The sequence below is a fragment of the Gekko japonicus genome, unplaced genomic scaffold (assembly GCF_001447785.1).
Source record: "Gekko japonicus isolate JY-2015 unplaced genomic scaffold, Gekko_japonicus_V1.1 scaffold1142, whole genome shotgun sequence".
NCBI classification, from domain to species: domain Eukaryota; kingdom Metazoa; phylum Chordata; class Lepidosauria; order Squamata; family Gekkonidae; genus Gekko; species Gekko japonicus.
The window spans coordinates 110,503-137,012 of NW_015171537.1; the positions used below are offsets into that span (position 1 = coordinate 110,503).

Here is a 26,510-nt window from a genome sequence, read left to right on the forward strand (position 1 = left end):
CGTATGACCGGCCTGATGCATGGGGGCCGTGATGACCTGAGACGACACTAGGTCCGCAGCCCGGCTGGAGGTCGCGTCCTTGGCATGGACGTTGAAATCACCCACGACCAACAGCCACGGGTGCTCCAACGCCCAGCCTGATACGGCCTCCAGCAGGGACGGCAGGCTATTGGCCGGTGCGCTAGGCGGTCGGTACACCACCCAAATCGCCAAACTCTCCTCAGCCTCCAGCATCGCTCCGACACACTCCATGCCCGCGATCTCCACAGCCGGGAGCGCCCTGAAGGAGAAGCCTCTCGAATGAAAATAGCCACTCCTCCCCCCCGCCCCTTTGTCCGTGATTGGTGGAGGACCGAGAAACCAGGTGGAGCAAGCTGGGTCAGGGCAACGGTTTCCCCCTCCCTGACCCAGGTCTCGGTCACGCATGCCAGGTCAGCTTGTTGGTCCATCACAAAGTCCCGAAGGACAGCAGCTTTGTTGTTAATCGACCTGGCATTGCACAACACCAATGACGGAGAGGGGTACTCCATCGTAGCCCCACTGCCAGTCACCCTTGGGATGGGTCTCAGGCTGGAAGGGTGCCGAGCCATTCTGCTTCTCCGCATCCTTCCCTTAAAACACTGCCTAGACCCACCGCTATACTTCCCCCGCCCCAAGAGCACCGGAATTGCATGACCAGGTCTGTCCACCACTGGGCGATCTTCGCTACGCCTCAGATCGCCCATGGCTTGCAAATTGGGCAAGTAAACCGGGCTAAAATACAAGTACTTTACTCAACAGTACTAACCATTAACTACCCTACTGCTATCAAGTATAACAGTGCTACAACCAACAAAAATTACAAACAGTGACCTTCACTACCAGGTCCCCGAGACTCCTAACTCACCCTCTTGCAGCAATCACCCTTCCACACAATCAACATTCACTCCACTCTCGCATAGCAGCACATAAACACTCACCCTACCTTAACAAACCCACCAACATTTAAATTCCACCAGCAACAATAGCAATCACATTGCCAGGAAGGAAAGAAGTCAGGTGGCTCCAGATGGTCTTCTCCCCAGTCACAAGCAACCCGGTGCCTGCAGTTCTGTATATCAGCCACTGGGGGGCTCCAGCCGATAGAAGCGCAGATCCTCCTTTCGCTCTTCCCGGAGACCCGGCCCAAGCACTGAGGCCTCCCGCATCAGCTCTGGAGCTGCCCGTTCCAGTCCGGGCGCAAACCTCATTCCCCACTCCACACTCAGGGGCCCTTGATCGTATTTTGATGATGTTACAACTCAGTCCCAGCTGTCGTTCATCCAATGGGCCTAACGATCGCCACGCAGCCACCGGGAACAGCTGGCGAAGCAGAGGCTCCCTCCTGGCGATGCATTTAACCTCTCTCACTGCCAGGTTGGAACAGTCGCCACACAGCCGCCGGGAACAGCTGGCGAAGCAGGGGCTCCCTCCCGGCTCTCTCACTGCCAGGTTTTAACAATCGCCACACAGCCGCCGGGAACAGCTGGCGAAGCAGGGGCTCCCTCCCGGCTCTCTCACTGCCAGGTTGGAACCAGCTCAACCCCATCGGCTCTCTCACAGTTGTCTTGGAACGAGCTGCCCCTCTTCACTGCCCGGCACGTTGCTGTGTCGTCGCCAGCTCCGCGCTCCCCAGACTTGGGCCCATGGACTTCGCTAGGCCCCGAGCACACCTCAGGTACCCCTGCGCTATCTCGTGGGCACTATCTCGTGGGCCCCTTTAGTATAGGCTCCGTCGAGCCCGGTGCTCTCGGGGCTTCCCCCAACACCTCTCAGTCGTGCTCTCACCACGCCGAGGTTCGCCGTACCGGTTGCTCGGCTGTTAACAAGTTGTTGCGGGCTATCATAAACCACTGCGAGCCTCTCCTGCTCTCCTCCTCACCGGTGCTCCTCTCTCCCACCGGGGTCATCACAAAGCTCCGCCGCGCCAGTCACTCGACTCCGCGGCTCTACAGCTGTTAAAACTATTGCAGGCCTCTCTTACTCCCCCGTTCGTGCTGGGCTGCTGCCAGGCTAGGTAACTCAGGGCTATGTTTTGGGGAGTGGGTGAGTGCCTTTGAAAAGGATGCACAAAATTCTGTTTCCCTATGTCCTTCTAACCTTCTGCTCTCCCATTGTCTCCCCTTTATAGCTGCAGAGGTGACTCAAGAAACGGTAGAGTCCTTAATGCAAAAGTTCAAGGAGAGTTTTCGAACCAACACACCTATTGAGATAGGTCAGCTCCAGCCAGCACTACGCAGCGCATCTGTTGGACGACGGAAACGGAGGAACCGACCTCGAGGTAATTTGTCACTTTGGAATGTGGGCTCTCCCATCCTCCCTATCCTTCCCCAGCTATTGTAAGCAATGTAGAAGCTTGTAGGGACCATGCATATGACCTATGTTTTTCTGTTTTAGTTGCTGTAAAAGAACCAATAACATAAAAAGCAATATTTAGCATTTGTATAGTGTTTTTAGTGCTCAAAGTGCTTTATATATTACAAGAGGGGGACCCGCGATACTCGTGGGGGGGGAGAAGAGCTCCGTCTCTTCCATCCCCCCCTCAATCTCCCGAGGCTGCGGCGGAGAGGCCAGTCCTCCACCCCCCACCCCGCCCGGCTCCGACCCGGCCGGGCTCCGCGGCGGCGGCGAGGCCGGTCCTCCCCCCTGCCCGGCTCCAAGGCGGAGGTGCCCCCCCGCCCGGCTCTGAGGAGGAGGCGGTGGCGGCGCGGCGGCGGCGCGGCCTGCTACAGAGCGTTCCCTGCGCATGCGCAGGGGACGCTCTGTCACTTTCAGGGGGGTTTAAACATCCCCCCGATTTTTTTTCAACTTTTTCGATTTTTGTGCACACGTGGGGACTGGCCCACGTGTGCACAAACCTCCCCCTCCCCCCCAAGTGCCCCCGGAGCGCTGATTTAGCCATCCGCACTCAGGGGGCAACTTGACTATTAGATATATAGATTATAGTGGTCTTGCAACTTTGAGGTAGCCTAGTTCAGTGTTGATTCCTTGTACCCCACTCTCCTGTTTGTTTATTGAGTTAGAGCTCAAGGATGGGCAATGGCGATGCATTTAACCTCTGTATTCATGTGCTGTATAATGCCAATATATGGGCAAAATCACTACTGTATGGGTCTTCCTGCTTTGACAGCCATGGCTGCTGAATGCGCTCAGTGTGGCTGGGATTTTCAAGGCCTACTTCAGCTCCTCTGTTTTGGGAGCCATTGCTGTCTGGGAGCCAGAGGGCAGTTAGGAAACTTCCAGGGGACAGTGTTTACAGTGATCATAAATATTTGTTCTCACAAGTTGTCCAGTTTGGTTATTTCCAGTACTGAAACTGTTTTCTGCACCATCAAGTATGTTAAAAATTGGGTTCTGTGCTCCTTTGTCAAATGCAGTTGCTTCAGTGGGATTGTACATTGAATCAATGAACATGAGTATGGTTTCAGTGACAGAAAGAATTTTTTGCACCTTCTCCAGGTGCATCACCTGCATTGTTTTCACCTTACTATATTGTACAGCAGCCAGTTCTGGTGCATGCAATATATGAAAAAGGATCTTCTCTTTTTTGTAGAAATCCCTGGTTCATCCAAAGTGATCTCATTTTGTACCTCTACTAATCAGAGCTGTCATGAACTCAGAAGCTGCCCAGTCAAGCAGACATTTCATGATTTAGCAGCATCTTCCCATCACTTTTCCTGTTGGGTGTTGGGGGTTGGTGGGTTCAGGTGGTTAACAAAGGCCATCTTGCATAGCAGCTTCTTGCATCCCCTTTCTGTGTGCCTCTTATATTCCATTCTAAGACTGTTAGCCACACTGTTTGCCTGTGAAGAGATCTTTTGGATGCTCCTAGAAAAAATTCTATTTGTACATTCTCAAATTCTACCAAGGCCCAGGCCAAAAAAGAATATTGGTTCTGCATTGACACACTTGCAGTGTACTGAAAGGGCTAGAAGCTATAAGGGAGACAGGTTTACTTTTTTGTTGGGATGAGGTAGGAGAAGTTCCTTGCCCACTAGTGTTTCTGGGGGGAGTGGGGTCATCTTTTGATGAGATGGGGGGGGATGACAGCAGGTGACAGTACTCTCTCCCCCTCCCCCCATCGCTGCCCTCATGGCTGTTTGCTTGCCTGCTCAGTTGTGGTCCTGCAGGAGCCTTTGCTCTGCAATATTCCAAGTGGTGAACTTGGCGTGGTGTGGCTGGACTTGCATTTTCTGTGCTGGTGATTGGAAGCCGGAGGGAAGAGAAACCTCTCAATTCCTTCTCTGTTTACTGTTGGTTTTTGTTTTTCATTTATTTATGAGCCTGAAATGTGATCTTTTTTATTCTGTGTACGTTTTCCTGTACTACAGGCCTGAAGAACACTTCTTTTATTACTATTATATTATTATTATGATAGCTCAGGCCATAAATTATTCACTTAGTGAGGAGAAAATGTTCCTTCTCTTTAACTGCTTTAAATGATTTAGTTCATTTTGCTGTCTCTGGTTATTCAAGCCGATGTTTGCAGTGGCAATGAGATGGAGAAAGGGGAGGGTCAGGAAGGCTCCTGCGGGTCCCAGGCATTGTTTTGCCCCAGCCCAGCCCTCCCCTCCCCATCTAATTCAGGTTTAAATCCTTTGAAAAGGCTGCCCCCCCCCCCCCAATACACAAAGATCTGTTCACCCACATGTGACTGACTGTGGCCAGGCTGCATCACTACTGCTGGTCAGCATTGACTTGTGTTTGCACAGAGTGGTGACTGATGAAGTACATGATTAGTAGCTTTCAGATGTAATGTAAAATGAGGCACGCTGAATCAGACCAAGGCTCCATCTAGTCCCGGCCTTCACAAATTTTCTTTGGATCTAGGAGCCGGGTTCATTTTCCCTTTGCCAAAAAATATTGCCACCCCCCCCAAACCCCCCCCCCCCGATCTGACATAGTCATGAGAAAAAATACATATACCATACTGGCTCTCCCCCCCCCTTCTCCCTCTCTATTTTAGTTTTGGATTCTTTTGCCATCAGATTCAGATTTCACTTTAGAAACTGGATTTCTTTGCCATACTTCATCTCTGCATGGCCTGACTTTCAAACACCCCAAGATCTGAAACCTGCAATTCATTTGCAGTGTCTTCAAATCACATCTGGGGCACACAAATACCAGAAACTGCCCCCCCCCCCCCCCTCCAAGCTGTCAGATGCAAGGGCTACAGAGGGGCTCCCATGTTCTGCTAAGGATAACAACTGAGACAGAGCTGCACTGCAAAATCTCTGGTAGGTGAGGCCCCACCCCCAGTATCCCCTCCCATGTGCACCCCACCCTCTGCCTCCCAAGAACAGGCTTGCCACATTCTGAGCATGAACAAAGCTCAGAGCTGGCACCATTTGACCACAGAAGGTAAAAGGAGCCCCAGGTACCATCCTCAGGTGACTCCAGGCTGCACAAAGGTCACATAGTGGCTTGCAGTCCAGCCTCCCAGGTGCTGATATCCCTCTGAAGGGACCTGCCCCACATGCACCAACGTGTAGCAGCAGCATCAGTGTCTGGCACAGCACATCCATGGGTCTAGTTGCCTCAACTATCCACAGCCGGCACCCCTCCCCGGCCTGGAAGTCACCGATTTCTCTTGAGCATTTTGCTTCCCTTTGTACTTTGAGGTACAGAGCTGTGAGCTCTGACTCATAGAAGCTTGAGCTGGAATAAATGTTGTTATTCTTTAAGGTGCCACCAAACTTGTGTTTTATTTACATTATAAATCATGGCTGGGCTACTGCTATGAAACTATTTGGGTGAGAATGAGCGGAGGGGTGGGAAGAGGGAACAAGGGACTGTTGTTTTGGGATTCTTGTAAAAGGTTAAATTAAAAACAAATTAAACATGTGTTAAATTAAAAACAAAAACATGTGAAGTGTTGGTAAGGCCACCTTTCTTCTCTTGCCTGAAAACAGTCTTTGGTTATTTTTCTGTGGCTCAGTTGAAGGCAAGGGGGCGTAAGGAGCAGTTTGCGAACCACACTCATCTGGACACTTAACCTGCAGGCTGAAAAACTGATGTGCAAGGAGAACATGCTATCTGAATTGTGATGCAAACCCATTTCATGATCTTGCATCTGCTGGCCTGTGTCAGATATTTATTTATGTATGGTTTATTTAGTGGTTTATTGTTATTTTATGTCCACCTTTTGCAGAGTAAGCTTATGCAATCAATAAGATGACATATCTAATAAGCAATGTTCTAGTACCAGGATTACAGAGATTTGAAGCTAGCATAGAATATGATTCAGAATGTAGAAAAATGGTAGAAAACAGCTCAGTGACAGCGGGGTAATAAATACAACAAACAGGTAATGTGTCCTATAACCAGTGGTATAGTTCACAGTGCTTTCTTTGTGTGGCTTCGGAACCATTTGGTTATAGCATAGCCCTGTTACCTTTATAGAAATACCCTCCTCACCATTCGGAATCCATGATTTTGATGCATTATTGGGCAACCAATTTGCTACATGAGGTCAGCTTTGTTTGGGGCATCAGGGGTCAAGGCACCCCTTCAAAATCAGTGGGTTTTTTCCTATCATGTCTGTCCATGTGTTCTTGACTGCTGCTGTGTTTCAGCCTTTCTCCTCCATTTGTTCCCAAGCCCCTCTCCCACTTGGAATGTTCTCTTTTTCACGGCTCATGGTTAATTGCCCCTCTGGTGTGATAGCAATTGGAACTCTATTGAACATTAAGGGTAAATGATGATATCACAAGTTAGTATGTTTGCATTTTACATCCAATTGAAAACACAAATCCTTTGGCTCATTAATCCTTCACAATCCATTTTTTTCTCTCTCTTCCTAAATGAAATTGTCCGTTTGGGATGCGTTTATTTCCTCCTAACAGCCGCATGACAGTTATGCTGATGGAGTTTGCATCCAACTTTGTTACCAGGTACTGACAACCTGCCTTTGAACGATGTGTGTGCCCGCATGTAATTATTTTGTATAGTTCAACTTAATTAATGCCGAACCTCTCAGAATCTTGCAGTTGGATTGCTCTTCTTGCAGAAATCCATGGGGAGCAAAGGGAATCGCCTTCTTTTGTTTAGAGAGAAGCTGTGAAGAGCTCAGAATAGCCGGGCTGCAGAAAGAACCCCAAAAAGATATTCTACAAATAAACTTCACTATTGTTGTTTGTTACATCTGATGTTGACCGGCTTCACACAGCTGTGGGAAGTTTATTTTGCCCACTAGAGAAGATCTTTAAAAAAATCAAACCAAAAGACTAGCAAGAATGAAAAAGGGAAATCTCGGCTATTTTACAAGCTGCCTGACTTGGTTTTGTTTGTCATTTTTTGTGCAAGCTCTCAAGCACTTTTACAGAGTATGAAATTTGTAATAAATGTAGCTGAGAGGATGATAAGAGGCACAAGGGTCTGAGTATGCTGCTACTGTAAGCTCACAATAGATGCCCACTGATAGATAAATTGTTGACTGTTGTGTTATCTCTGTATGTGGGGGGTGATTACGAAGAAGTATTTCTGGTGCAAAATGACAAGAGTTGTTAAGGAGGGGCTTATGCTAATTGGCTTAGGGGGCGGTCACATGGGCGAGATAAAGCCCTATATGGCCAGGGTCCAGCCTACCTGAGGGACCGCCTCTCCCCGTATGTTCCCCTAAGAGCACTACGGTCAGGGGCCCAAAATTTGTTAACTATTCCGGGCCCTAGGGACATCAAATTAACTGCTACAAGGGCCAGGCCGTTTTCGGTGGCGGCTCCTACCTGGTGGAATGAGCTCCCAGCGGAAATCCGGGCCTTGCGGGACCTTATGCAGTTCCGCAGGGCCTGCAAGATGGAGCTCTTCCTCCAGGCTTTCGAGTAGGAGCCGCCGCCCCTACTATACTACCACCGCCCTGAGGAAACATCTGAAACATCTGGATATTGAAGAAACCCTAGCCGTGAGATTTAGCCGTGGTACCACTCGGAATTTTTGGACCTATGATTTGCTATCTTGGGACTGTTGGAAGTATTGAGTACTATGTTTTAACTGAGGATATTTTAAGATGTATTAGATGTTTTGTATTATTATGCATTTGATGTTTTTATTATGGCAAGGTTCTGCCTTGCCTCTGTAAGCCGCCCTGAGCCTATTGGGGAGGGCGGGGTATAAATTTGAAATAAATAAATAAATAAAAAATAAATAAAGGGCGGGGGAGTGAGGCTATTTCCTCCGGAGGAATTTGACCTGCATTTGTGCAATCACACGGCCCTTGGAAGCTGCGGGCACAGCCCGCCACTGCGTAATCAGACATAACCACGGGTGAGTCATTTTTATTTTGCTGATTGTTTTTGACGTGCTTACACGAGGAATCAATGAATCGCATCTCTGCACTGAGGTCTCCCTGTGGAGTTTGCGATGATGTGCATACGGAGAAGGGGTTTACTCCGCAGCAAAATAATGCGCAGTTGCGTGATCAGATGTCCCGTCGAGGTCCCATGTTTAGGGGGAAGGTGCCGATCACACGACCATCCTGCAGCGCGGCAAAGAAGTGGGGTGGCGCGATCACACCAGCAATTGCTAGGCGCCACTTCCGTGGCAAACGGGATGGATTTTTTTTAAAAAAAACTGACGTTTGTGCATATGCATGACTGAGCAATCATATCTGCACATCTGAAGGCGGGTGGTGGGCTTACCGGAGAGGGCGACAGACGCTTCTGGACCCCAACAGACCTCTGAGGCATAGCCAATGGAGGGGGAGGTGGGGCCCCTCGTCACAGCCGCTGTAACCCCCTGCGCGACAGTGGCCATAGCGACCCTCTAGAGGCGGCAAGCCTGGCTGCAGTGGGAGGGGGCCTCTTTGTGCGCATGCACCGTTGGGCGCTTGTGCGCATCCTGTGGAGACTTGGGGGAAAAAACCTGTTCACAACAGGACATGGGCGGGCGCTGGATGCCACAAGATTCCTCCAGAAACGCAATCAGGCGTCCGCCCTTGCCCTGCGGTTTCCGGAAACTAGTACCTCGGAGGTACTAGTTTTTTACCCCGCATCATCGGCGGGAAGCCTCGGGTTTGGCACAGGAGCTCTACGCTTCCCAGATGTGGTGGTGTGATCACACCCGGAAAATCCGCCTATCTTCCGTCTCTGTAGCGTGGCTAATGTTCCGTGTGACCACAGCCATAGTGGAAAAAGTGTACAGGTAGGCCATGCTATAGAACTCCTTGGAAGACCGATGAGGTGCAGTGATGGTTTCAAAGAAATGCTGCTTTGCTGCTGCTGTCGAGGCGTCCAGTTTGCCCACAACTCAGATGCTTAAAATAACTCACCAGTTTTTGACACCAGTCTGTAAACTCTCAGGAACTGATAATTAGTTGTGGTATCTTAACAGAGTTCTTTGCTGAGGAATTCTTTCAAATACACTCTGGCTTGGATACTGACCATAATGCAGTTGAGACATTAAGAGTCCCCCTCCCCCCAACATCCGGTCACTTTATGGGTCACTTGAGTCAGTTACTGCAATGAATGCCCCTAGGATCCTGAGATCTGTGAAGACTACCACTTGTGAGGTAGATGCTTGCCTAAGATGGATACTTAAAGCACGCAAAGATCATATCAAAGATTCCCTAATACCCATTATATATCATTCACAGAGCTGGGAAACCTTTCCTTGTGCCCTAAAACTAGGGGTCATCCATCCATTACTTAAAAAAAAAAGTTGCTAGAGAAAAAAAACCACAATAATGTGGTAAAGTATTGCCCGGTCATTGATTTGCCTTTTATTGGTAAAATGAAAGAAAAGGCCCTGGAGAGCTGTTGCCAGTCTGAGTAAACCAGGGGTCCCCAAGTCTTTGGGGCCCATGGGCACTTTTGGGATTCTGACAGATGATGGTGGGTGTAACCACAAAATTGCTGTTGCAGGAGATGGAACCAACTGCAAAATGTTAGGGAATGAGGTTATGCATAACTCTAATAGTAACTAGTCAACATTTCAGGTAGAAATTCTGTTTCACAAGATGCCTGTTAAATGAACATATTTTTAAAAATATTTTCTTGCATAAATATAGTTTACTTTCAGTCATGTAGCGGTGGCAGCTGCTCCCAAATAACGTTTTAAAAATTCTGCCATCCAATTCTGCCCATGCAGAATGACATTATTATTATCTGTTGTTGACTCTTGTTTTGCCATCAGTCCAGCTGTTAGGGCTATAATGTAATGCATATTTCACCAAGTATTTAATTGTTTTTAACTGTTTTCAGTACTTACTGTGATAAGTGGTTTTTAATGTTTATGATGTTACCCACCCTGAGCTCACTTGTGGGAAGGGTGGGATATAAATCTAACAAACAAACAGTCAGATTACTAGTAGCCAGGCAGGTTCTACCAGGCAAAAACCCCATCTGTTCCCATACACATTCTGAAGACATTTCGGGAAAGTTGTTAGTGGATGTCATATTTGGAACTCCTGAATTAGACAATACTGGCCTTGAAGAATCACGGGTCTGATACAGTGTAAGGCAGTTTCATGTGTTCAGGAAGTGGTTGCAGAGCAACTCCAGGCCTTCCTGAAGAAATCATCTGCCCTTGACCCCCCTTCAGTCTGTTTTAAGGCCAGGCTATGGGACAGAGATGGTGCTGGTGGCCCTATTAGATGATCTACATCTAAATGTATAAAAAGGCTATGCCTTTCTGCTGCTTTTACTAGACTCAGGGGTCATTTCGTAAAAAAAGAGGTGCAGGAGCTCATTAGCATAACTCATTAGCATAACTTATTTGCATATGTCACACCCCCTGACATCACCGGAAGTGTATCAGAAGGCAACACCCACCACTCAGGCTCCACTGGACTGTTTTGGATTGCTAGCTATTGGGGGTGGGGGAACGTGCAGATCTGTCCTCACAGAGGAGGGAGAGCTTGTACGTGAATAAAACGTGGTCTTAAAGGTGCCACTGGACTGTTTTGGACTAGGGGGCTGGGTGGGGAGCTCTGCAGCTTACCTTGCTGCTTCTTGCTCTGACTGAGGACTGCTGGGAGCAGGGGGTGGGGCTTGTTGCATGTGCCTGCCCCCTGGGCTCTTTACTGCCGGAGCTCCGCTCCTGTGCGCTCCTGCAGGAAATTACCCCTGACTAGACTTATTGGCGTCCTTTGGCACAGTTGATCCTGCCATCCTGTTGAGACGTAGGCATGAAGCAATGTCCTTTGGATTGGTTTCAGTGGTTCCATAGGGCCAGAACTCTTCTACAGTGTGGGACCTGCCTTGGGGGGGGGGTTCCACAAGGTTCCGTCTTGTCTCCATACTATTCAGTCTCTATGTGAAGCCATTGGGAGGAAGCATTGGTTGTTTTGAAATAGGGTTCCATCAATATGCTGACGACACCCAACTCTCATTTTTTTAAATCTAATTCGCCTGGTGATTATAGAGTCTGTAAAGCATTGTCTCCTGTAGTTGGATGGTTAAGGGTAAACAAGCTGAAACCTGACACATTGGAGGTAATGTTGACTGGGGATGGCTGAGTCCCCAAAGGATATGGGACTCCCTACTTCCGATAAGGTCAAGTTGTCTCTCACTGACTTGATTAAGAGCCTTGGGGTGATTCTGGATCCAGGTTTCTTGTTTCTCTACCAACTCTACTTCACTTGAAAGAGGCCGTTTACTTTGACTCAGCTGACCTGGCTATATGGATCCATGCTGTGGTTTCTTTGAGGCTAGACTGCAGTAATGCATCCTGCATGGGTCTGCAGGTACAGACAGCCCAGAAACTCCAGCTGGCACAGAACGCTGCAGTTCAGCTTCTATTGGGTGCTAAGTGGAATCTGCATATCACTCACACTTGGCAGACAGTCCACTGCTTACCAGTTGGAATTCCAGCCTTAATTCAAGGTTCTCACCATCACCTACAAAGTCCTTAATGACATTGGACTCATGTACCTGCAGGGCTGCATCTCCTGCTATGTTTTGCTACAACAGCGTTGCTCATCAGAGCAAAAGTTTCTGAAGGTTCCACCCTGCAAGCAAATAAAATTGCCAGTTGCCTATTCACAAGCATTCTCTGTGGAAGCTCCCACAATATGGAATGGTTTACCTGAGGCTGTTTGGAAGGCCCCCCACATTTCTGTTTCACAAAATGTGCAAAACAGAATTTATCCAGGAGGGCATTCTTGTACAGGGTTAGAGTTGTGAGATGTGATGCAGTGTATCAGCTTGGAAGGTGACCCCTGTCAGAAATCTTGTTTTACTAGGAATTTCCCTGTTTTACTAGGAATCTTTGCTGCTAGATTCAAATGTTATCATATTTTGTAATCCACTTGCTGATTGACTAAATGGCTTTGTTTTACTAGGAATCTTTGCTGCTAGATTCAAATGTTATCATATTTTGTAATCCACTTGCTGATTGACTAAATGGCTTTGTTTTACTAGGAATCTTTGCTGCTAGATTCAAATGTTATCATATTTTGTAATCCACTTGCTGATTGACTAAATGGCTTTGTTTTACTAGGAATCTTTGCTGTTAGTTTCAAAACTTATCATTCAAATGTTGTCATATATTATAATTGGCTTATAGTTATATTGTACTTGTGATCTACCTAGAATTCCAGTGAGAAAGACTGCATATATAATAAATAAATAAAATATTTAGACTGCATTCTAACTTGAAGACAAAGCCATAGCTCAGACTGTAGAAGAATAAAGCCTTAGAAAACTGGAGCTTGTAAGCTTCCTACCCCTTGTACATCTTTGGTACTTAAGACTTCTTCGTTCACAGAAACCAAAGCTTGTTGTTATCCTCAGCTCTAAACTGTATATATATTTGCTACAAGCCAGGTTTCCAAACCATGGTTTAATCCTGCTTTGCAGACAAGGAACAAACCACAATTTGTGGTTCAGGTACAACAACAAACTTTGATTAACCAGGAAGTCTTCAGTATCAGAGCTGTGGGAGGGGAACCCCAAGAACTTCCATGAGCCATGATTTGTTGTGACATTTGAATGCTCTCCTAGTATTTACTGATTCAATTTTTTTACCAGCTACTGACAAATTCAAGTTGCAAAACATTGCCAAAGTTTTGGCAACCAGGCTAATTTCCATCTGAATTTTCTCGTGATTCTGGCTGTCTCTGTAACTTGATCATATAGACTCTTAGGTTTCCTGGCAATTGTTCTATGACAGCTTGTTCTTGAGGGATATTTGCAATCTGTCCAATAGCCAAGTATGTTCACATTTTCAGTAATTATTGAGATTTGTGGTAAAGTTCCCGATAATTTGGCATGCTCTGCTCTTGTTTGTGATGTTTCTGCTGCTGTGGCAACAATTGTCACTGTGACATCTGGCTTGCTTGCAAGAAGTGATTGGGATAGTTGTGTGTGTGCATGTGCGTCCAGTATCTTAATTCATTATGCTTGAAAGTGCCTGGCATACTGGAATTCCTAAAGATCTGCAGCAATTTAGACCTAATTCTGGGCTCAGGTGCAACACTATGGATCTACTGTTCCATCACACAAACAAAAAATCCTCTATACATAGAAAACTTTGTATAGTCAAGTAAGCCCCTGCATATTGTTTTCTGAAGTCGTGGAACCCAGATACCAAACTAAGCATCTCAAAGAGAAATAGGCTGTGGTCTGAAGGCTGTGTAGTGCCTGTTTTGTACCTGCTTCCCACAGTACCTAGAGTGTCCCCCAGTGCAAGTGAAAGGATCACTTTATGGAGGATTATCTTTTCTTCCTTTGGGGGAGCCATTTGTATTTAAATAATCCAGACCATTAGATAAAATGGACTCTGGCCGTTTTGTGAACATCAGAAGCAGCAGTGGACTGAGTCAGATTGAGGTGATGAGAGAGGAGGTCCTAAAACTGATAGACAACTTAAAAACTGATAAATCACCAGGCCCAGGTGGCATACATCTGAGAGTTCTGAAAGAACTCAAATGTGAACTTCTGGATCTCCTTACAAAAATATGTAATCTTTCATTAAAATCTGCCTCCATTCCTGAGGACTGGAAGGTAGCTAATGTCACTCCCATCTTTAAAAAGGGTTCCAGAGGAGATCCAGGAAATTACAGGCCAGTCAGTCTGACTTAGATATTGGGTAAGTTGGTGGAAACTATTATTAAGGAAAGAATTAATAGGCACATAGATGAACAAAAACTATTGAGGAAGACTCAGTATGGGTTCTGTAAGGGAAGATCTTGTCTCACTAACCTGTTAGTGTTCTTTGAGCGGGTGAACAAACATGTGGACAAGGGGGACCCAATAGATATTGTTTACCTTGACTTCCAGAAAGCTTTTGATAAAGTTCCTCATCAAAGGCTCCTAAGTAAGCTCAAAAATCATGGGATAAAAGGACAAGTCCTTTTTGGAGTTGGGAGTAAGCAGTGAAGTGGCTAAATTTGCGGATGATACGAAGTTGTTCAGGGTGGTGAAAACCAGTGAGGATTGTGAGGCACTCCAAGGGGATCTGTCAAGGATGGGCGAGTGGGCGTCAACATGGCAAATGGGGTTCAATGTGGCCAAGTGCAAGGTGATGCACATTGGAGCCAAAAATCCTAAATATAAATACACGTTGATGGGGTCTGAACTGGCAGAGACTGATCAAGAGAGAGATCTTGGAGTTGTAGTAGATAACTCACTGAAAATGTCGAGACAGTGTGTGACTGCAGTAAAGAAGGCCAATGCTATGCTGGGGATTATTAGGAAGGGTACTGAAAACAGATCAGCCAATATCATAATGCCCCAATATAAATCAATGGCATGACCTCATTTGGTATACTGTGTGCAGTTCTGGTCACCACACCTTAAAAAGGATAATATAGCTTTGGAAAAAGTGCAGAAAAGGGCAACTTGAATGATAAAAGGGATGGAACACTTTCCCTATGAAGAAAGGTTAAAGTGCTTAGGGCTCTTTAGCTTGGAGAAATGACGACTGAGGGGTGACATCATCGAGGTTTATAAGATTATGCATGGGATAGAGCAAGTCTTTCTCACAATATAAGAACTCGTGGGCACTCAATGAAATTGCTGATTGGTCGGGTTAGAATGGATAAAAGGAAGTACTTCTTCACCCAAAGAGTGATTAACACATGGAATTCACTGCGACTGTAAGTGGTGGCGGCTACAAGCATGGACGGCTTCAAAAGAGAATTAGATAAGCATATGGAGCAGAGGTCCATCAGTGGCTATTAGCCACAAGGTATAGATAGGGGCTCTGGGGCAAGTGATGCTCTGTCTTTTTGGTGCTTGGGGGGGTCAACAGTGGGATGGCTTCTAATGTCCTGGCCCCACTGGTGGACCTCCTGATGGCACCTGGTATTTCTGGCCACTGTGTGACACAGGGTGTTGGACTGGATGGGCCTTTGGCCTGATCCAACATTGGCGTCTCTTATGTTCTTATGTTTATTTATAAATAAACACATTCTAAATACATTTGTGAATAGCTGGACTTAAACGTAGTTGCATAGTTCATTGCATACACTTTGCATACTTTTGTATTCTCATAATACATACATTTTATATATATATAGACTAGGAATGTGCATGATCCAGGAAACTGGAGGTTCATGAAGGTTTGTGGGGGTCTCATGAATCATGAACTGGGACAGATCTTCCCTGGTTCTCGAACTGGTTTGGGTTCATAAGGTTTGTGATATGGTATGGCTTGCAAAAGCCATTTAAAGGGAGCACATTCCCTTAAAATGGCTTTTGCAAGCCACGCTGTGGCCACTACTACAGTGCAACTTTCAAATCAACTCAGAAGGCATTTAAATGCCTTCTGAGTTGACTTGCATGATTCATGCCACAGAGGCAGTGCAGTACAAGTGAGTTGTCAGAAGGCATTTATATGCCTTCTGAGCTCACTTGCACCACATCAGTGGCACAACTCACAAGTCAATTCAGACGGCCTTCTGAGCTCACTTGTGTCACAGCGTTATGGCAGCACGACTCACACAAGTCAACTCCAAAAACATTTAAATGCCTTTTGAGCTCACTGGCGAGTCGTACTGGCGTGACTTTAAAGGGTTCCCTTTGCCTGATTGCCAGCATGTCTGGCCTATGATCTGCTCCCACAAACTGCATGAACCTTGGTGAAAACCGAACCAGTTTGTGGGGAAAACAATTGCACGAACCAAGGTTCACAAACAATAAACTGGGCCTGGTTGGTGACAAACTTCAGTTTGTAAATTGGTTTGTGCCCATTCATAATATAGACATCACAAACCTGATGAGAATTCTACAAATTTGTTGTGTGTCTAGCATCCACTGCAGCCCCCACCCCAAATAAATGTATGTACTGTTAAGAGCTAGAAACTTCTTTTTATTTTTATTTTAAAAGCCTTAGGATTCCAGAAGTACCACAGCCCTTGTAGTTGTCTTGTAGGTTCAGGGAATAGTCTTTAATATTCTACCAATAGTGTGCTGAACAACTGAAAAGTACTTACAATGGAAGGGGAGGGGGAGGAATAGCAAAGGAAAATGGCTTACAAGCAGCTGGCGGATTCTAGCCCCAGAAGTATTAAGCTGTTAGGCGGATAAGAGCTGGTGCTGAAATAAGGTGTTTATCTTGACTGCCAAAGGTAAATAAAAAGGTTAAATGAGCTCCTTTCCCTTTTAAAATAAATAAGTGATTAATAGATCTTTCTGCCTCAGGGAATAATTTACTGCCGATAGGGGCTGTGCTTAATGTGTTTCTGAGGCCTCTGCTGTGCCGTAATTCACTGAAAGATCCTGCTTTGGAGGCAGGTGTGGGGGCCAGGGAATGGAGAAGGGGAAGGCAGAGAGGCTGAAGTGGGTCTGGGCATGGGGGTGGGTTTCTTTCTTGGTCCTGAAGGCTAGCGGGTGACTTTTTGTGCTCTTTGCTGACCTTTCTCCTTTTAAAGTTGGGGGGAGGAGAAGGGACTCAATCTTTCTGTCGGTCCCTCTTCTTTTCTATGCTTCTCAGTTACCTGTTAAAGGCTGTGTTGTCTTTCTGTGCTTAGAAAGAAGACAGGCCTACTGCTTGGTCTTGCATTCGATAGCCTTATAGTGCTGATGTTTACAATCTCTCCTTTTCTGTATGCACACACCCGCCTCATTTTGTGTAATGCTTTATGTGTTTTGTCAAAATGAGCTTTGGACTATGGGTGATTATGGCCATGATGCATGTAAAGTGAACACATGAACCTGTCTTAAACTGAGTCAGACTTGTCGTCTGTCTAACCTGCTGTTGTTGACTGACTGATTCTCCAGGGTCTCAGGCACAAGTCTCTCTTACCTAGACCCACTGCCTATAGCTGGAGAAGCCAGGAATTGAACCAGGGTACTTCCACATGCAAGGGCTCTGCTGTGTCACTTGAACTGTGGCTCCTCCCCTACAGAACTTTGCTATTTTACAGTCTCACAAGCTAAGAACTTTATTTTCCTTCTCTACCCTTCTGCAGGGATATACAAACATGCCCCTCCCCTTCAGATAATCTCATGGTGAACCTTTTTGTGTTTTGTATTTTCATTGCTGGTGTTCCCAATTCTTTTGCTTCTCTTATACTATTTTTTTGAGAATTTTATTTGACAGTTTATATTTAGTACACCCAACAAATACACAAACACAAAACATACTACAAAAAATAACCTAACAAACAACAAAGACAATTGAAACAGAAAGCAAATAAGCAATGCCAAACATCGTATCTTGCAACCTATAAACATCCTTAATATTGCATTTCAGTTAAGTACTTCAATTTTTTGGAGCCACTCCCATCTGCATCAAATAGTTCAATATTATTGGCCACACTTCTACAAAATTTGAGGAAGGAGGATATTTTTCCAATTGATTCATCTTATATGTAATTCTTTTCATTATGTGTGTATCCCATACCTTACGTTGCCATATATTAAGTGTAGGTGCATTTGTGCATTTCCAATTAGCAGCTATAGCTGTTTTGGCAGCTATTAGAAGGTATGAGATCAGCTATTTTTATGACACTTCGTTATTTGCAATGCCATTCGTATTCCAGATAACAATGAAAAAGTGTTCATGTTAACATGATGCAATAAGGGACAAATGGGTCCTATTTATGCAACATCTGTGAAAAGATGTGTGTCATTGTAATCCTGTTTAGATCACAGTGCAGATAGAGCACAGGTTTGCTGTTGCTAAGCTGTAGTATTCGACTGAGAGAGAGAAAGTCTCCTTGACTCAACTGGGGAATTGGTTTGGTATTTCTGAGGTTTCTTGGTGAACTCTTGGGGGAGGGAAAAAACCCTTGTCTTTTCCCAACAGAGGTTTCATAGCTCTGTAAAGTGGAGACAAGGCATGCTGATAAGCCTTATCAGCCTTACTTGTTTTCAGCTATCCCCCTCCCCCCAAGTCCTGGGCTCTCACCATCCCTGTGCAAAAGCCCACAAAGGTTATACTGCAGTCCTTGAACTACTGTCCCAGATAGCACAGCTCAAAAGAACTTCTGCTTAAGATGTAATGATCGAGATCTTAAGAGCCAGACAAATTCTGTATTCTATACTGGGTAATTACAAGCACCTTTCCTATAGCATCCCACACATACCTTAATGACATTGGGGCAGAGATGGGGGTGCCTAGACTTCCCTCTAGGTATCTTCCTCTTGATTGTGTTGCTTTCTTTCCTTTTCTGGCCTTTAATAATTTTTCATTGCACCCCCAAATGGAAGAAAAGCTGACAGGAAGAAAGTTTATTCATTTGAAATGTGGTGTTGGAGGAGAGGTTTTTTTGGATATTAAGGACCAACAAAAAGACTGATAAGTGTGTTCTAGATCAGATCAAACAAAAATGACTAAACTGAGGCTGTTGTACTTTAGTCACATTATAAGACAAGACTCACTGGAAAGGGTACCAAATGCTGGGAAAAGTTAAAGGCAGCAGGAAAAGAGGAAGACCCTACATGAGATGGATTGTCTCAATCAAGGAAGCTGTGATCTTCAGGTTGTAAGACCTGCGCATGGCTGTCAATGATAGGAAGTTTTGGAGGCCATTGATTCATAGGGTTGGCATAAGTCAGAAGTGACTTGCTGAGAGAGAGAGAGAGAGAGTTGTTGCTGTCCAGTCTCACAGTCGAGTCCGACTCTTCGCGACCCCATGGACCACATCACGCCAGGCCCTCCTGTCTTCCGTCAGAGAGAGAGAAACAAACCCCCCAACAATGATGGCGAGTCTACAGATAAGCATCTATAAAAGGTTTCCAAATTTCTACAAAAGATGTCCACGTGCACCTGTCATCTGTTATGTCATTTGTTCAAATCTTGATGAGGTTGTAAGGTCCTCAATCCATTGGATTGCAGGAGGTGGGTATATATCTAGTCAGTGTTGTAATATATGCCTTTTAACAACAGTAAAGGCACAAGAAGATTCATTCTCATTGGCCATCAGTTAGTCTCCAGGATCTTGTTGCCATCTTTAGGCTGTGAAATATATATTTTGGGACAAACTACAAACTTGGCCCCAGTGTCAAGGAAGGAATGCTTCACTCATGTGTTGACTTTCTATGAGGACCAGAGCCTCTTTAGCCTATATTTATTTATTGTTTTATTTATTTACAAAATGCATACCCTGTCTTTCTGCCCTCACCAGAGCCACCAAGAGGGCTAGAAGATTAATGTCATAGGTCCTGAGTTGGGGGGGTGGGGAGCAATGTTCCCTCTAAGCTGTGGAGTCTTGTGAGCAAAAATTCTACTTTGTGAGCTACTGGCATTAAAGTTGTGAGCAAGTGATTTGGCTACTGCATCAATTAGTTTGCTCTGGAGCCCTCCTTCCTGAGCTAAGACAAAAATCTGTGAGCTGGAGGCTAAAAAACTGTGAGCTAGCTCACACCAACTCAGCTTCGAGGGAACACTGGTGGGGAGTTATGTTTTCACTTTCCCTCAGAGGAAACTAGTGTAATTTGTGGTCAGGTGCAGCTGGTGTGCCAGTTGCACACATAAAAAATGGCTTCCAGCAGCCATGTATGGTGCTCTTTAAAATAGTATTTTTCCACTTAGTCCTTTCCAGTGCAATCCTAAAGAAAGTTATTCCAGTCTAAACCTATTCATTTCAATGGGATTAGACTGGAATAATTCTCCTTATGATTGCACTGTTAGCTTCCTGGGAGGTATGAAATTTGTGTTTCTGTGCGTATTATAATTTTTTCCAGTGTAGAAAACAAATCTCTTTTGGGGACTCTGTGTGTGTGTGTGTGTGTGAGGAGCGGTTTTCCAATACATTACAACTGAATTTTTGTGCACACACACACCCTGAAAGTGTTTTTTATCTAAGTCCTGGGGACTCTAATCATAGCTCAGAAGGAGTGGTGCCTTTTTTTTGGGGGGGGGGACTTGTCTAGGGAGCTGTACATGAGTTCGTCTCCAGGGCAAAAGTCAGCAATGCTTTTCAGCCTTTGGAATCAGGGAGCTGTGCACTCCCTGAACTTGTCTGGGCAGGGGCAGGGGGGGGGGGGGGGGGGGGGGGGGGAATCCTGGAAGCTCGCTCAACTGAATGAGCTGAAGTTTATGCAAGTTCCAAGGTGTACTCGCCATCCTATGTAATTTGTAGTTAGGGTTGGCTGTGTTACTACTTTAGTGTTCTTGGGAGTCTATGTGAATGGATTCTGTCTTAAGCTTCAACTCATTCTGTTTAGAGAGTTTTCACATGATAAATGTATAGTGTGTCCCCCCCCCCAAATTAATGTTGGTCAAATTGTGTATAAAACAGCTAAACCAACAAAAGAACTGAACCAAACCATTTCTTCCTTCCCATAATCCTAAACACAGAACTGGGAGATTCATTAGCCAGGAACTAAAATTATGTCAGATTTGGTCTGTCTTGATCACTTTATCAATATTAGCTATGGAAATTGCTGACCAAATATTAATTATAAAATGTAAAAAGATTATCCAACGGGAAACAGGATTAGTTCATTTGAATCAGAAGTCTGGGTGTGTGCATAACAACAGTTAGGATACGACTGAGGTACATTTTACAAGCGATCGAGAAAAGTGGCTTGGATTCTCCAAGCTGAGCTCCTAAACCGATTTAGGGTTGATATACTTCATACCCAGAATACACCGTGTTCATAGGTTCAGTGCAGCATTATATTTATATAGCAGTACAGTTATATTCCTATTATATTTCTAGGTATTCTCTTGTCTTTGAGGCATTAGGGTGTGATCCATCAGGGTGGAGTCTTTATTTGCAGTGGTCCTTCAACCACGTGTGTGTGCTGGTGCCTCTGCAATGTTGGAAAGGGTGGTGATGATGGAGAAGGACCCCCCCCCCCCAAAGCTGTCTTCTTTCTTGTCTACAAAATGGAATTACGCCCTCTGGGGCCAGTGGCTCAATTTAGTGTATTGAGTGGATTAACAAGCTTGTAAAACAGCAAATAAGATTAGAGAGGAGATCTCCGTGATTGAGATGCATCTCTAGCAGATGCTATGGAGTGTGGGCAAAGAGAGATTTTCCCCATCAGGCTCCTGTATCTAAAAGGGGACAATTTTTGGAAGGGAAGGGGAGCCAGTGTGGTGTATTGGTTAGAATGTTGGACTTGGATCCCTGCTTTGGGTCATGAAGCCCCCTGGGTGACCTTTGGCCAACTGCTGTCTCTTATCCCAGCCTACCTACCTCACAGCTCTATATTACCTTAAAGTCCATTTGAAAGAATGAATTTTTTTTCAGAAAGGGGGAAAATAATCAATTTTAATAACAAAACACAAGTAAACAGATGTATATGATAGAATATGAAAACACAACCACAACAGTTGTATTTTCTCACTGGTGCCTTGGCCTTCAAAGGTCCCCCAAGAGATTCACGCAGTTAGGGGAAACTAGGCAATCATGAGGCATATTTCCCCCCAATAACTAATCTCCAGGGGGCAATTTGAGGTGAGGAAAATAGTGTAGGGAGGAGTTTGTTTCCAGCCCTCCCCCCATCCTAATGACTTTCCTGTGACAAACAAGTGAACAAAACCCTCTAAAGATCTGGTCTCCTATCTCCTGAACTGTCTTCTGGCTTGGTCCTTATTTGGCAAGCACCAAACTTCCACTGAGCCTAGACCTGTCTCCTTGCCAATTCCCTCATACAGACTTGTTGCACACAGCCTGTACTTGGGGAGAATTTGGTGACCTCGCAAGTGATATGGGTTCCCAAGCCATTGCTAACTCAATTCCCCATGTTCAGGTGGCTAGTAAAACAAATCTCCTCAGGAGCTGAAATTCAATAAATATGCTTATGTCAAGCAGGCAGTGCCCCAAACTTAATTTCCTACATGAGATTAGAAATCTAAGAGGCGGTCTTTGTTAGTACTTCAAAGAAACAGGTGAGCCATTAAGATAAATGGAGGGTGTTTGTCCGTTCTCAGAAGTTCATTTCCATTTGACAAACACCTTTGAGTCACTGAACAAGTAAGTATCCCAGACAAAAAGGAAGGCTAATTAGTTTGAATCCGCATTTCCCAGGACAGGTCAATGAACAATGCCATGCTTTGCAGTGGTTGCAAATTTTAGCTCAAAGGAAGGAAGCAGGACAAATCCTTAATTCCTTCAATTATATTTAAAACAATCAGTCATCTTAATGTGATTGTATCTTTTGCATTGCATGACCTTTTGACCCCACTGTTGATAGGCCCCCCCAAATCAGTGATGTGTATGCATGTCTGGGAATACTTCATATATCTGATTAAGTGGGCATAAAAGAGTATGCCGTAATGAATGTTTAAGGTGCCACGAGACTTCCTTTGGTTCATGAATAAACATTATCTTTTTGCAGTGAGCCAGGACAAGAATTTTCTATCCTGCCTGTGTAAACCCACTTCCCTGGCCCATGTTTTAAAATCCTGTTTAGGTTCTAGATAATCAGAAAACACAGTATCTCTGTTGCCGACTCTCCAGAGATGTGCAGCCTGGGTAATTCAACTTGTCAGCACCATCCATCATGGAAACGCAACCAATGGCCAAATGAAAATGGAGGGCAAAGGAGTGGCAAGCAATGGTATTGCAGGCTGGACACATCTGAGAAGCATTCTCACTCCCTTCTCTGTTGTGTAGATGTGTGTGTGAATGTGGGTTGTCAGTCCATTAAATGCTCTCTTGGCCCATGTGTTGTCTTGGTTGTAACTGCCTACTTAAACTTCTTAAAATATACATCAGCAGATAGGCAGCATTGTGAGGGTATTGGCTGAAGAATCCGTTTCCCTTGGGAAAAATTACAGAGCTAAAAGTTTAGTTCTGTGGAAAGAGCATTTTCCAGAAAATGGAGACATTCATAAAACTGTGGGAGAATGGGTGTCTGTGGAGGGGGGAAATTGCACCTTAGAGATGTGCCTAGTTTATTGAGATATCTAGTTTATTGTGCTTTTCCTAACTAGTTTATTGTTGCAGAAGTCTCTAAAAGTCCACCGTACATTTTGTGGAATCACTGTCTACAGATATCTATATCTTGCTACATTTCTGGAATAAATTGCAAGGAGGGCTGTATTATCATAGGGGAGATCTAAAAAAATCACATAAAAACAAAAAAGACCCGGTTTAAAGTGCCATGGATGCATTAATTATTGATTATACCTCTTAATGCTTTTAGCTCTTATTTGTCAATGGGGAAGCATCAAGGACTTGTGGCAATGTGGGCATGAACACAGCATACTGGGAATGGAGCATCTTCTTTTCACATTCTAGTGTTACCTTCACTTTGTGTTAAATGCTGGATTCTCACAGGGCCAGAGACTGCCATTCCCATCCATTCTTTCTCCCATAATAGATCTTGGGGGTACCCAATGAAGTTGATGAGCAGGGCAGGCAAAAAGAAATATTGCTTTACTCAATTATTCATTAAATTGTAGAATTCACTGTTAGTGAACATAGCGATGGCCACAAATGTAGATAGCATTAAAAGCATGTTGTATTCTTGGAGGAGAGGTCCATCAGTGGCTACTAACCATGCTGAGCAAAAGGGAACTTCCATAAACAGAGGCAATAAACGTCCAAGTTCCAGTGCTGGGAGGCGGCATCAAGGGAGGGCTGTGCGTTGGTCTTCTAGGGCAACTGGTAGGCCACTGTGTGAAACAGGATGCTAGTCTAGATGGACTAGTGGTGTGATAAAACAGGATTGTTTTTCTGTTTTTATGCTGCTTCGTGAAAAGCAAGGTTCTTTAGAGAAAAATTGCACTTAAGTAAAGGTAAAGGTTCCCTTGCTCAAAAGCCAGTCGAGTCCGACTCTAGGGTTGCGGTGCTCATCTCCGTTTCAAAGCCGAAGAGCCAGCGCTGTCCGAAGACGTTTCCGTGGTCATGTGGCCGGCATGACTAAACACCAAGGCGCACGGAACGCTGTTCCCTTCCCACCGAAGTGGTCCCTATTTATCTACTTGCAATTTCTTGCTTTCGAACTGCTAGGTTGGCAGGAGCTGGAACTAGAGATGGGAGCTCACTCCATCATGCGGGAACTCAGGTCTCGAACTGCTGAACTACTGACCTTCCACAGCTTGCAGTTTAGCATCTTAACCACTTGAGCCACCACAGCACTTACTTCCTGCTTAATTTCTTTTGGGGTGCCTTCATTATATGTAACTAATTTTATACTGAGAACGCAAGAACCTAGGACACCCCCACCCCTACCCCTGAGTTTGCTGGAGTACTAGAATGTGGTTGGATTAGGGGCTGTAGGGCTTGAGAGCTAGTGTTGAGTAGGAGTTAGGGCATCAGACTGGGAGACCTAGGTTCAAATCCCCAATCTGCCTTGGAAGCTTGCTTGGTGACCTTGGGCTAGTCACACTCCCTCTCAGCCTAACCCACCTCACTGGGTTTTTGTTGTAATGATAAAATGGGAGAGAGAAGAATGATATAAGTCACTTTGGGTCCCCATTGGGCAGAAAGGCAAAATAACTGGCAAAAAAATAAATGAAATAAAGAAATCGAACCAAGGAACTTCATGGTCTGAGTATGGTGACGTAGTTTGGTGAGTGTGTTCAGTCCTCATAGCCCTCTGTGGGCAGATGCAGAGAGATGCTGGGCTTTGGGACTTTATCAGCTTCTTGATTGTCCGAGCCTGGTATCTGTACCAAGTTCCTGCTGTTCTTCTCTTGCCTGTTGAGAAGAACAGTGTCTTCTGCCTGACATTCATTGAGCTCTGGCTGATTCCCCCATCTGGTTCTAGGAATGGATGATAAGAACCCTGAGTCTGTTTTGAATATGGCCTTTTGAGTTTGGCTGGCTTGGAAAAAGAAGGGATGGGTGCAATGTCTGTATATGAATCTTTCACATTTGGAAAACTTCTCTGAAAGCAGAAGTGTATCTGAGGATTCTGATTGGGCATTGCCTCTGTAGTCTTTGACACCACACCTGCCTGCACTACATATATTGCAGGGCAGCAATATGGGCTGAATATGGAAGCAGTGTAAACCCGCAGACTCTGCCAAACCCACAGAGCTCAGCCCCTTTTCAAAGTGTTGCATAGCCTGGCAAGGTGTCAGAGCTGTCTTGAAAAATCAGCAGGGGTGCACCTGAGTCTGTGGCAGTGCAAGATTCTGTTTCTTACATGGATGCAATCACATATTTTATTTTGAAATATTAGGGATGGGGGAGAGGAGGATGGCTGACTAATTTATTGACTTGCATTTTATTATGTAGTTTTGCTGATATGTTCCATTCACTTCAGAGACGTTCCCAGACATAGGAGGCAGGGAGGTAATTGGTCTCACTCTTGCAAGCATTCTGTTCCCCAGGGCCGGCCCCAGGTATTTTTGCACACTAGGCGAGGCTCCCTTCTGCCGCAACCCGTGCGCCCACCAATTTTCAAACATCTTGAAAAATCCTGTTAGTTGTGATGTTGAAATTTAAGTTTCTTTAGCCAGTTTGCCAATTTGCCAGTTTGGTGTAATGGTTGAGTGCACAGACTCTACTCTGGGAGAACCGGGTTTGATTCCCCACTCCTCCACTAGCACCTGGCTGGATGGCCTTGGGCAAGCTGTAGCTCTGATAAGAGCTGTTCTTGAAAAAGAGCAGTTTCTGTCAGAGCTCTCTCAGCCCCACCTATCTCACAGGGTGTCTGTTGTGGGGAGGGGAAGGGAAAGGAGTTTGTAAGCCGCTCTGAGACTCCTTTGGGTAGTGAAGGGCCATGGGGTATAAGTCCAATCTCTTCTCTTCTTTAATGTTTCATAAGAACCCAGCATCACTGTTAATCAGAAACCAGCTGATCTATAGTATCTCAAAAAGCCCTGACCCAAGTTCTAACCAATCTCATCCTTTAATTGGAAGGGATTTGCCCAGGAGACAGAAAGGCACTACTTCCTTGTTGGTTATATAGAAGCCAGCTAACCAAATTAGGGAAGGGGCCTGGAGAAATGTCAGAGTGACCAACAGAAATGCAAAAAGACCAGCATCACTCAGAATCTGACCATCACTGGAACATGGAAGGGATTTGCCCAGGAGACAGAAAGGCACTACTTCCTTGTTGGTTATATAGAAGCCAGCTAACCAAATTAGGGAAGGGGCCTGGAGAAATGTCAGAGTGACCAACAGAAATGCAAAAAGACCAGCATCACTCAGAATCTGACCATCACTGGAACGTTCACCAGTGTAAAGTCCTGGGCTC

At 45.3% G+C, this 26,510-nt stretch overlaps 1 protein-coding gene across 1 annotated transcript in view; it reads left to right on the forward strand.

Annotated features, from left to right (window-relative positions):
• LOC107117485 (astrotactin-2-like) overlaps positions 1 to 26,510 on the forward strand; it is a 490,835-nt gene that overhangs the window by 81,424 nt on the left and 382,901 nt on the right. Inside the window, exon 3 of the mRNA XM_015419611.1 lies at positions 2,150 to 2,299. Coding sequence (XP_015275097.1) covers positions 2,150 to 2,299 — 150 coding nt within the window. The remainder of the gene's footprint in view (positions 1 to 2,149; positions 2,300 to 26,510) is intronic.